This window comes from Pseudorasbora parva, chromosome 18, assembly GCF_024679245.1.
Source record: "Pseudorasbora parva isolate DD20220531a chromosome 18, ASM2467924v1, whole genome shotgun sequence".
Classification (NCBI taxonomy): Eukaryota; Metazoa; Chordata; class Actinopteri; order Cypriniformes; family Gobionidae; genus Pseudorasbora; species Pseudorasbora parva.
In genome coordinates, this window is record NC_090189.1 from 19605219 (window position 1) to 19618240 (window position 13022).

The following is a 13022-nucleotide window of genomic DNA, read 5'->3' on the forward strand; positions in this document are numbered from 1 at the left end:
CCAAACACCATTTTTTTTCTGGATAACCCCCCGAAAAGCTATTGTTTAGGGCTAGTAGTAGGTGGGTTTTGTTGTAAAAACTTGGCAACCCTTTCTGCACGTGCGCTTGAATAAACGATCTTTGCCGGCGTTGTAAAAAAAATACAAGAATTGAATGATACACAGAGTACTTACCCAACATGATCGTCATTTTTGAGAGAAATTGTGAAGGTGAATGCATAAACAAACAAGCTCTGATTTGAACAAATATAATCCAAGCCCCTTTGATGACCGTTACGGCTGGCATCCAGGCTAACAGGTAACACAAATAAAAACTAAATACACGTAGTCATGCGATACTAATGCTGTTAACATTAACCATTTAAAAACAATAATAATTTGCACGGTTTGATGTTATATGAGCAATAGTTCGATTTAATCACCTTTGGTAGCGCAGTTTATTGTAATGTTTTGTTCCCAAAAGTGGCAGACATGTGATTTGTTCAGATGACATTTTCCAGTGAAAATTCTTATTTAGGTTATAGCCCAAGATGTAGACTTTGTGATTCAGAAGTACAATATCCACACCGGTGCAGTGACTGACACCCAGCCACACATACTCCTCAAACCATTAGATTTATCCGAGCTGAGGAGCCGTACCGATGCACGACTTGCGTAAAGATGACAACTCTGCAAATAACTGCATATAATGTAAATTTATAATAACAATTTATAATATAAATTGTGACTTTGTAATTCAAAATTATAGTTAAAACTCTTCTCATTATTACTGCCGTTTATTATAATATTTTTACAATGAGATGTACACAATCACATTTACCATCATGATTACGGAGTCAGTGCCTAAGACACATTATGAGGTATGTTATCTGAGTCTTTCACTCTCTTCTCAGCGAGGGCTGCTGGAAGTGATGTATGATATATTCAGACTCCCTGTTCCCGTGGTGACACACGATTTTATAGAAGCTCTTCTCAGTGTGGGTGAGTGCTACCGCTGTCTGCTTGCTCTGATTAACATATTAATTTCCAGACATCTACCACATCTGAAATCAACTCACTTTGACAGCAACAATCTCTTGTGTCCCCTTTCCAGACCCCAGTAGGTTTCAAGACAGCTGGAGACTGTCAGATGGCTTTGTAGCATCAGAAGCAAAAATAATACTTCCGCATAGGGCACGCTCCAGGTAAGAGCATTTGCTGGGCTTGACTTACCCTGAAACTGAGCTAACTAATGAAGCCTCAGCAGATCAGCCTTGTATGCATGGATCTTCAAAGTGTTGACACGTGTTTGTGTTCTTTTTGTCCACCCAGACCTGATTTAATGGATAATTATCTCGCCTTGCTACTATCTGCTTTCATCCACTGTGGACTTTTAGAGGTAATTTATAATTTGAAATGGCATCATCTTTGTGAAGAAAAGAGGCTTTTAAAGTAGAAGTCCATTCAAACAGTCATTATTTATTCACCCTAATGTCTTTTCAAAATATGACTTAATTTCTGACCATGTTAATGCTGCTCTTTTCCATGAAATAAAAGCAATAAAAGTCCTGAAAGTAGTCCATGTGGCTCTATATAGCAAAACCCCTGAAGCCATAATGTTGTTTATTTTCAGGGCCTGGTGGAAGTGATCACTAGCAGTGATGATAGCATTTCTGTGCGTGCAACCATCCTCTTAGGAGAACTCCTGCATATGGTATTATACTGAAATCAATAATTGTATCAGCAAATACAGCTTAACCTTGCACTATAGCTCAGATGACCTTGAGTGATCTTCTTTTCTTTTTTTTTAGGCCAACACCATTCTCCCTCACTCCCATAGTCACCACCTGCACTGCCTGCCCACACTTATGAACATGGCTGCTTCTTTTGACATTCCTCAGGAGAAAAGACTGTGAGTTAGCTGTCTTATACATAGCTGACAGTGCAAAAAGCACAGAGTTACGTGACTATTATTTATGTGGTTTGATGGAGTTTGGTTTTTGTTGTTTCTTAGACGGGCAAGTGCTGCGATCAATTACTTGAAGCGATTTCATGAGAAGAAGAAACGAGGACCCAAACCCAACAGTCTTTACTTGGACCACATTATTCGGAAATCGCTGGCTGCTCATTACTTTCGGGATCAGCATCTCAGGCCCCAGAGGGACATTTACATCATTAAGGTGTGTGCTGGTTACTGGAAGAAAGCATTTCTTGGGTATTTCAGCTTGGATGTGATCTGCATATATGTGTTCTTTAGGACACTGAGGAGGCCCTGATGATGAACCTCAGAGACAGTCAGATTCTCAATCATAAACAGAATTTGGACTGGAACTGGGTCCTGATCAGTACCATACTCAAGGTATGAGATTTTGGATTTTTGACTTGATGAGAGCCCTTTTTTCCCTCTTGTTGATGGAATGGGTGGGCCACATCAAAGTTCTCTTTTTAGAAGAGGTTTTTTTTTAACCCAATAGGTTTTGATTGCGTCTAGGGTTGGGTACAGACCTCTGTACTTTTAAGGGCACCGACCAAATTACGTCGGTACTACCGAGCACCCATTCACGTTAATTCAATCGGTACCTTATTTCGGTATACAGTGTTATAGACTAGTGTCTGTAAATATTAAACAGCAACCATATTTACGAATCCAGCATGTTTTTGTGATTGAATGGCACTGACCCGCAGTTTATTTACCTCTCATATATACACACACACACATAGAATTGCGTGGGACAATGGCGTGTTTCCATCTCATACAAGGACATTAACGCATTTCCGTCATCTCCAGAGCCAGCTCATGAGCATTTTACCGTTTCATTTGAGAAAAACTATCGTCATGTCATAAACACACAGAAACTCAAAGTTTTAACTTGAGAAATATATCACATGTATCACTTAAGCACAATTTTTAATTTTAATTGTGTAAAGCTTAGTTTGTTTGACAAAGTTTCATTAAATTAAAAGATAAATTAATGTTTTATGTCTTCATTTGATTACCAGAAAATACACAACACATAATTTGTGGGAAATCTTTTCATGGAAATGTATTTACAAAGAAAAAAATAATAATACGGTTGTTTTTATGAATTCAATTAATTAAGTAGCTATAGCCTTCTGTTTACTGGTAAATATTACAATGAAGAAACATTACAGACAATGCAGACCAAGGTAGCTCTGTATCTCTTCGTCTTAAGAACCGAAAAAAAGGTACCGTTGGGTACCAGAACAAAATTGTACGTACCGGATAAAATGTAAACAGTACCAAACCCTAATTACGTCCCAGTTATGGACCCCAATTTGTGCACATTATTGTTAAAAGGTTTGGGGTTGATAAGATTTTGTAAAACGGTATTAAATCAGCACTAGGTAACTTTTCAACCTTCAAAATATATTTTTTTAAACTCTTATGATGATAAATCGACTTACAATAGGTTGAATGACATGTCTGCCATAGCCTGATGGGGTCTATATCGTTTTTAATCGTACTTTTAAACTTTGGGTTTCGGGTAGTAACCCGAGAACAAAAAGAACTACAAAATTCGACTGCTTTACGGCATATACGTCACTTCCACCGACACCCACACTTCCTTAAATTCAGACGTGCGAGCCCAACTTTGTTCATCGGATAATATAGTCATGTCCAAAGCAGCAGAGACAAATAAGAAAGAAAAGGTTTTGTTGGAGGAAAGCAATAAGAGGAAACGAAAAAGTGATGGGATTAAAGGCAGGACGAGGATCAACATGTGAACAGCGTTTGCTCGTCGGCGTGAGCTGAAGGAGGCGTGCCCGACCGATGCTGTCATGCTTGTTACGGTGAGCTACCACTCAAACATTGAACTGAAGTATCATATAGATTCTGTAAAACGGTAACCAATAGACTACTATAATGACGCTGGCTTGTAAACGTGAGCATCGTGATTATTTGGCGTTTGAAAAAAATAAAACCCATGAAATTATATTCATATGACATGCTGAAACATGCCACTGACTGTAACGTTACCTGGGATGAAGACATTTCACACGCGACGCCAGAAGAACTCTGAACTCCTCTTGCAGTGTTCAGGGGAACTGTTAGTGCTGCACCGACCCGCGGCGCCACTTTTATGAAGTTATTTGGCCCGCACCGCACCACTGTATATATTTTTACAACCCGCCGCGCACCCGCGACCATTAAATAGACATACGGGGTCCGCGGGTTATGAGACGACCGACGCATCACTAGTTCAGGGCTATCAGGGTTGTCATGTCAACAAATGCATGCGCGATGGCATCCCCTGTTGTAGGATGACAGATCTTACGACAGTAGTTGAGGACATTATTTTTTCCAAACTGTAGGGGGACCCCGAGACCAAAAGTAGCCAAGTGCGGCTTTAAAAGAAGTCTCCAAGGCTACATTTATTTAATCATAAATATTATTACACTTTAAAAAACTTTTCTATATTAATATTTTTTAATGTAATTTATTCATGTAATGGCAAAGATGAATTGTCAGCAGCCATTACTCCAGTCTTTAGTGTCAAAGAAAAAAATCAGAAATCATTCTAATATTCATTATTTAAATTAATAGACAATATAGCGTTTGAAATATTTAAATATTGTAACAATGTAAAAGTCTTTCATGTCACATTTTATTATTTAATGCACTCTTGCTGAATAAAAGTATTAATTACTTCCAACAAAATCTCAAACCTTTACAACGTAGTGTATTATACTTTGTCAACTTAGCAAATCAAGTTGTGCCGTGTGGTATCTCTTCTAATTTGTTTCTTATCATGCTGCAGTGGCCAAATGTCAGCCTTCGAAACAACAAAGATGAACAGATGCACAAGTAAGCAGAGTTTTTTTTTTCTATTCTTAGAAATACTTTTTTTTTGTCCACCACTCATTGCTGTAAATCGCACACTTTCTTACTCAGGTTTGTGCGAAGGCTGCTGTTCTTCTACAAGCCTAGCAGCAAGCTGTATGCTAGCCTGGAGCTGGACCACAGCAAGGCCAGACAATTAACGGTGGTGGGCTGTCAATTCATTGAGTTCCTGCTGGAGTCAGAAGAAGTGAGAAAAAAAATGATTAAAGAATTGAGCCTTTTATTTATGTATCACCCATTATTTACTCACTGTCATGTTGTTCCAAACCTAAATATCTTTCTTCCTTCCAATTTCTCCTTTTGTGTTTCATATAAGAAAGAATTGACATGATGATAGATGACAGAAGTTTGAGTTATTCCTTTAAATTAACGTTCATGTTCCACATTGGTGTCTTCTCAGGATGGGCAGGTGTATCTTGAGGACCTGGTGAAGGACATAGTGCAGTGGCTGTCCTCATCCTCTGGGCTGAAACCAGATCGTAGTCTGCAGAGCAATGGTCTCCTCACCACCGCCAGCCAGCACTACTTCCTCTTCCTTGGCGCCCTCTCAGCCCAACCGCAGGGTGTTAAGATGCTTGAAAAGTGCAGTGTCTTCCAATGGTCAGTCTAGGACTTTCCAGTACTAGGGATACACAATATATTGGTACCTGCCAATATTAGCCTTTTTGAAATAACCTCCTTCTTCTTTATTTGTTTTGACAGCCTGCTGAACTTGTGCTCCCTGAAGAACCAGGACCATCTTCTGAAGCTAATCATTTCCACTCTGGACTACAGTCGGGATGGTTTAGCACGAGTCATCCTCTCAAAAATCCTCACTGCTGCCACTGATGTAAGATACAGACCTACTACCCTTTGAACCCTTTGTTTGTCTTAGTGCCATACATTTCCACCCAGCTGTGCTTAGCAAAGCATGCTGGAAAAAGCAGTTCCCTATGGATCAGTAATCTAATTCTTGAACATTTTGGCACAGAACTGCCGGCTGTACGCCACCAAACATCTGCGGGTGTTACTCCGAGCTAACGTAGAGTTCTTCAGCAACTGGGGTATTGAACTCCTGGTGACTCAGCTACATGACCGCAACAAGGCCATCTCGGTCGAGGCTTTGGACATTCTGGATGAGGCCTGTGAGGACAAGGTGAAGTCAATTATCTCATAAGGGCATAACATTGAAATTAAGGAGTTCAACTTGGCAGAAAGTTGAGTTTAACTGAGGCTAATCTAGGTCAAATGATAAAATGTTTATTGGTGTTGGAAACACAAGATTTGACAGTATTGTGCCAGAGGAGCTTTGCTTCAGAAATCTATCATGAAGATCTGTAAACAGCCAGTATATAAAACAAGTTATGTCGTAGATTATCAGTGATGGAGAGTTATATCATGACTTGTGAATACATGCCTGTTATCATGACTGCTGTTTTCTTATGATCTTGTCATCTTAGGCAAACCTACATGCTTTGATTCAGATGAAGCCAGCACTAACTCACCTGGGAGACAAGGGTGTGCTGTTGCTGCTTCGGTAATGCTCCGATATTCCCTGTATAACTACTCCATATAACCCAGAGCTCTGTCTTTAAAGGTGCACTACATATTTTTTCCACATAAAAGATGCACACCTAAATTAATAGCCTTTTTTAGAGAAGTATGAAAAACTCTGTTTGTCTTTGTTTCCTAGGAAAATAAAACACAATCCTTCAGAAATCATTGCGATATGCTGTTTTGGTACTCGATAAATATTTATTTGAAATAGAAAATGTGTAACATAAATGCCTAGACTGTTAGTTTGGATCAAATTAAAGCATCCTTGTTGGGGAAAAAAAAAGTATTAGCGGCATAACGAATAACAATACTCAGATGTATTTCTAAGGAAAAAAAAACCATTGTCTTATAACAATACAGTAACAAAATCTCTCAAATATCTAAGATTTTAAAGAAATTCCTGAAAACAGCATTGGTAAATGCATTATATATTGTATTGTTCCATCTGTATAGGCCCGTTGTGTGTAAATATGGATGTTTGATTGGCTTACAGTAAAATTGGTAAGGGTTTAATTTGCTTAAGAGACAAATGGCTTCTTTTCATCTGATGACGTGGCATCCATTTCCAGGTTTTTGTCCATTCCAAAGGGGTTCTCCTACCTAAATGAAAGGGGATATGTCACTAAACAGCTGGAGAAGTGGCAGAAGGTACTATATCTTTACCATTATTCTGCACTGTGAAAAGTGTTGGATTGTTTTAGGTGAAACAAAGTTATATTCTACACGTTATTTATTATTTGTCTCAAATAATAATAGTTTCACTTCTGATTGAAGTGAACTCAATTTATTTTTGTTCCCCTGTAGGAATACAACCTCAAGTATGTTGACCTTATAGAGGAACAGCTAAATGAAGCACTCACTACTTACCGCAAACCAGTGGATGGAGATAACTATGTGCGACGGAGCAACCAAAGGTTTTCCTGGGAACTTTATCCTTTTTAATGTATTAGTAGTTCTTATCATGATTTGAAAGGCTTCCATCCATAACTACTTCTTTCAAAAATATTTTTCTTACAGGTTACAAAGACCAAATGTTTTTCTTCCTGTGCATTTGTATGGGCAGCTTGTGCATGATAAGACAGGCTGTCATTTGCTAGAAGCTCAGGTATGTCGGCCTTTTTAAATGATTTATGGCAGGTTCTGATGGTTACTGACACATTTCTTCATATAATGCCTCTTTTCTCTTTCTGGCAGAATGTAGTTGCAGATCTGAGCTACACAGTGCGCTGCCCAGTGCTGGACAACTGGGAGGGCATCAAACAGCTTAAAGCTGGTCTTTGGGCCCTGGTGAGCTGCTATGTGTGTATATGTGGTTGTGGTAAACCCTGTGTTGTGGGGAACAAATGGAAAATAAAAAAAATATTACATTTATAATGTATTAAAATCAGTACTTCTTTGGAAAGCGCTTATAAAACTTGGAAACCCAATATGTGTGTGTGTATGTATGAGAGAGGTTTTGGTATTTGTCTTGTGAGAATCTCACATGTTAAAGCTTGTTTTCATTCCTGTCTTTTTGGTAATTTTGTCATTTGCATTAGTAATATTAAACTCAAAATATTTATATTTTAATACTTTTTAATATTAAACTTGAAAAGTAATATTAATAAAAACTCACTCTGTTTACTCTAAGGGTAACATTGGCACGTCGAACTGGGGACTGAACCTCTTACAGGAAGAGAATGTGATTCCAGATATTGTTGCTCTTGCTCAGGACTGTGAGGTTCTGTCTATTAGGGGGTATGTATTCTTGATTTACAGGATCTGTCTGGCTGCATTATGAATGACTTCGAATCAGGATTAAGACGGGTAGTGCATGTGACCTGAAATTGCATAGTGGCTCCCAAAAAGCACAAAACAAATGGCATTTTGTTTGATTCAGTAATCAATTGCTTGGGGAAAAAACAATAAACAAGTGGAGGAAAGATGTCTGTGACCATAATAAAACCATCAAATAGCTAAGGTTTCTTTATTAGAAGAGAGTGGAAATGATTAATTTCCCAAATGTGTGGTTCCATTTATCAGAAGTGAAACTAAAACATAAGACACTGGCATTGCAACAATCCTACTTAGGATTATGCAATAAAGTGGAGCTATTGCACAGCTTACCCAGCTGGTTGACTAGATGGGGTGAACAAAAGTTAACAATGAACCCTTTCAGACACTTCCATAGTTTCAAAATGACATTCTCAGAAACCATCATGAGTGTTTTTTCGGGGAGTGGGAAGCGAGCAGGGGGGCGGGGGGGTCAATGACTCATTGAATTGTGTCATTCATTCCTAACCTACTATTTGGCAATCGTGCATTATTTTGTCTTTGCACACTCTAATCTTTGCTTAGTCTTTTTGTTTATTTTTTTTGTCTTACTCACAGTCTTGCCTTCTTTCTCTCAGGACGTGTCTTTATGTTCTGGGACTCATTTCTAAAACTAAGCAGGGTTGCGAGCTGCTCAAACTGCAGGGTTGGGATGCAGTCAGACACAATCGCAGACAACTTTGGCCTGTGGTGCCAGATGAGGTGGAGCAGCACCAGAACCTGCAGCAGCACCAACAACAACAGCAGCAACAACCCCTCATCCACCTATCATCAGCACCCAGCACCCTTAGCCTGAACTCTGAGTCCACCAGTTCTAGACACAATAGCGAGAGTGAATCCACTCAGCCTAGTAAGTGCCACTCCCATCCACTTATCCATGACTTTACTGCTACACTGTGGTTTAGGGTTGAGGTCATTCTTACCACCTTTCAGATGGGCTCCATATCTGCTCATTTCAAGCATGTTTAGCTCATATTTATCATTATTATTATTATTATTATTATTATTATTTTAGAATATTGATGTATTGATTATTTGTTATATATTTATTGATTCATTTAGTTTAAACTGCCCCTATTATGCTATTTTAAAGGTTCCCAAATTAGTTTTGGAAGTTTCCTACAACATGTTTACATGCATCCAAGGTCAAAAAAGTTTCATTTTCTCAATATACATTGCACGTCACCACATTTCCCAATGATTCTCCAACAACTCATCAGATAAATCAGTCTCTCTAATTTCCTCCTCTCTAAAAACCTACTCTGCTCTCTCCAGATGACCAAGTCTAGGGCTGCAGCTATCGATTATTTTAGTAATCAAGTATTCTACCAATTACTCCATCAATTCATCGAGTAATCGGATAAGTCATTTCTCTTTATTAAAGGGTTACTTCAGTGATTTAGCATTAAGCTTTGTATTTAAACTGGGTCATTAATGTAGTAGAAATGTTTTGTTTGTTTTTTTTATGCTGCCTAGACTGAGAAAATACAGAAAATGTATTTTTGTGAAAGACAACAACTCCCAGAATGCACTTGCTTTGCTGCCCTACGAGGCCACTCCCAAAAGCAACCGTTTAAAAAGCAATATTAAATATACAAGAGAAAATAAGATAAGTCTCTCAAAATGATTGAACTAATTTGTTTTATTTTTAGATTTTTGTTTTTGTTTTATTGCTGAAATTGCATACCTGTGAAAACTAAACCAATGCATTCAATTGCCATATCATAAATAGACAATATAAAAATCAGTTTCAAATTACTTTTAAAAAGGTTACCATAGTACAACCTAAAGCTAAACTTACAACCTATAAATTAAAATAATACATTGATAAATGATAATAATGCCTAAATATTACATTTACGATGTGCAACTTAAAGCTGCTGTCCGTAACTTTTTTTGTGTTCAAGATTTACAAAAATGATATAATGAGAATGTACAACATGAATCCAATTTCCTATACACTTATTATAATAATTTATTTTGGGACTATTGCAGGCCAGACTGGTAAGTACTGCTGTGGAGGAGCACAGTCCCTGCGTGGTTCGCCATAGACATAAACAGAGAGAAGTAGCTCCGGTTACAATGTTCTTCTGCAAGATGCATGCAGTTCTGTTTATTAACCACTAGAGTGCAAAAAGTTACGGACTGCAGCTTTAACTTTCCAGTTTCAATTTCAGCTCAGGCATAAAATAAGCCTTTACTGTCTTCTTGGAAGGCTTTGTGGCTTTTCTAAGAAGCAAAAAATATTGGGCAGAATGGAAACTTGGAAGTAGAACTCTACAAGATCTAGATCATGTCAAATGTTTAAAATTATGACGTTACGTTGCATTCGCTCAGCAGCTGCTGTGACACTTGTTGCACACTGCTAAGAGTAATGCATTTTGGCAGAATAAAACCAGAAAACGATGGTAACGCAAGATATGATGTCATCAACAGGCGACTCCCTCAGACGTCCCGGTTCATTGGTTAAAATATCAATTTCTCACGATTTACAAATAGTTGGAAATAGGGCTGCACGATTAATCGAAATCGAACCGCAATCGCGGTTTGGCTTGTGTGCGATTATGAAAGCTCAAATACTGCGATTTTAATTAAATAAATAAATAAATGCCCAGTGTGTTAGGGAAGAGCGGCTCTGTGATAAACGCTGCTCCGTCTGAAAGACTGCGAGTTTGAGTCGCTTATAACGTGCGTTTGAAAAAGCAACACGAGTCAAACATCTTCACAAACTAGTGAAGCGTTCATAAACCTGTTCAACAAAAGACAACGTTTAATAACATGTTTTACCTCACTTCATATCGTCAGTCGAGTGTTTGTGAGCTGATGTGGCTTCTCATCAGAGTGAGGCAGACGATGCATTATTTTATAGCATTCTATCTCAATCAGCACTGCATTATAATACACTTTGTTATTATGAAAATACCCTAGATGGCTTGAAAGACTCAAATACACCATATTTTGCTGCAGTCGTGTTTATTGTCGTCATGTTTAATCAAAGCGTCTCTATCTTCTGTTTACACCGCGTTAGCTCCACATCATGGATTTCCCATAGACTGTAAAAAAAATAGGGATTTCCTGAAAACTAACGTCAATTACTTCTCTGAGGCAAATGTGGCGTTTTCCGCTCGAGGGCACCCTGTGGCTTTCAGTATGAATTAAAAACCATAATGAGAAAATAATACTTAATACATTTTAAAACTTAATAAACTAAAAAAATATATATAAATTTATTGGACAATCCATGTTTTTCTTCAATGCACAGGAGTTTTATATTTAAATTATTTTATATTTATATTCTATCTTATTTTTTTTTTTACAATAACTCCTTAGGCTTAGACCTTTCAAATGTTTTTTAGTCATAGGCTGTCTGCATATAAATAGGTAACCCAGCAGGTTTTTTTTTTTTTTTTTGTAAAATAAGTTTTCTGTAAAATATTACAAAAATAATAATAATAATAATTAGTATTAGTATTATATTGTTATATTTATTCGGACATACTATTTTTTATTTGTAATTATGAAAATGTTATTGTAATGGTAATATTTCTTATTTTTTAAAATATTTTTAGCAGTAATAATAATCATAATAATTATTATTAGTCACATTAATATAAAAACACAAAATGTTATATACACACTTTTCATTTGTAAAAAATATTTTTATTTTTTACAATTTTACCCAGAATAATCGCAATTATATATTTTCCCCAAATCGTGCAGCCCTAGTTGGAAACATTTGGGATATTGTAAGAACTCAACTGAACTAAATATATAACGCTGGCCTAGTGGTTTTTGGATATTTGACTGAAAAAATGTTACATAGTGGACCTTTAAGTTAAGAGCTATAAATATGATTAAAGTGTAAGATTTAAATGTGCAAAATCAATGTAAACTGCTATTTGTTGCACTTAGCTTTGAGAGCAAATGAAACTTAAATGTTCAGTGTCGCATCCTGAAGCTCAACACAGAGTCGTCTTCATTTAAAAATAACAGGACTAAATTATATTACCAGTGCTGATGTAACTCTCTCTCACATTGCGGTTTTTGATCTTAAAATGAGCTGAAAACAAAAGTTAAAGAATGGCACTCGTTCATTGCGTTTCACCGTGAAATGAGTTCCGCGTCTTTTTTAAAAATCAACACATTAATGATTTATCTCTCATCCAGCTGCAATCTTTGGAATATTACTTTTTATTAGGCCTACTTTACCTACCTGACCCGCGGATATAACCGCAATCTGCGCATACTCTTGAGTCTTTACACAAAAATTGTCTTTTTGCAACATGACCGTGTGTAGTAATTAAATGGACTAAATGAAGTTTGCCTCTGATTTTTTGAATTTGAGGAACTCGAGTTACTCAAGGAATCGTTTCAGCCCTAGCCCAATCTGTAGTGCCATTACATAACTGAACTTCAACTGAGGAAGCTTCTTCAGTCCTCATTGATTGTAAAGACAGTAAAAATTGGATCAAATTATTCATATCAATCCGAGCACGAGTCCGATTATGAAACATTTAAAGAACCAGTTATTGAACTCGAAACTCCATTGCAAGCACAACTTGAGCTGGACGTTTCTCAGTAATGCACTACTCATTTTGAGGTGCATTTTAAGATGCTGCAACTGTAATTCCTCACCTTCAGCATTAACTAGAGTATATTCATCAACAAACCCATGTGTATATTTCTAATTTATTGCGCTGATCATGTGGGAACTGTATCAATAACAGCCCTTGAATGACTGATACATTTTTGTAAAACAAATCTTGCTCCATCCTTTATCTTAACTCAAAGTAGTAAGAACGACAGACAATCCGCATTAATAGACACAGTT

At 37.2% G+C, this 13022-nt stretch overlaps 1 protein-coding gene across 2 annotated transcripts in view; it reads left to right on the forward strand.

Annotated features, from left to right (window-relative positions):
• rictorb (RPTOR independent companion of MTOR, complex 2b) overlaps positions 1-13022 on the forward strand; it is a 43972-nt gene that overhangs the window by 16250 nt on the left and 14700 nt on the right. For both annotated transcript variants that reach the window (XM_067424463.1, XM_067424464.1), the window contains exons 12-30: positions 894-981; positions 1094-1184; positions 1312-1378; positions 1613-1693; positions 1791-1891; positions 1994-2159; positions 2237-2338; positions 4761-4807; positions 4895-5030; positions 5244-5443; positions 5546-5672; positions 5814-5978; positions 6283-6359; positions 6949-7027; positions 7184-7293; positions 7397-7484; positions 7574-7666; positions 8010-8116; positions 8770-9041. In XM_067424463.1, coding sequence (XP_067280564.1) covers positions 894-981; positions 1094-1184; positions 1312-1378; positions 1613-1693; positions 1791-1891; positions 1994-2159; positions 2237-2338; positions 4761-4807; positions 4895-5030; positions 5244-5443; positions 5546-5672; positions 5814-5978; positions 6283-6359; positions 6949-7027; positions 7184-7293; positions 7397-7484; positions 7574-7666; positions 8010-8116; positions 8770-9041 — 2197 coding nt within the window. The remainder of the gene's footprint in view (positions 1-893; positions 982-1093; positions 1185-1311; positions 1379-1612; positions 1694-1790; positions 1892-1993; positions 2160-2236; positions 2339-4760; positions 4808-4894; positions 5031-5243; positions 5444-5545; positions 5673-5813; positions 5979-6282; positions 6360-6948; positions 7028-7183; positions 7294-7396; positions 7485-7573; positions 7667-8009; positions 8117-8769; positions 9042-13022) is intronic.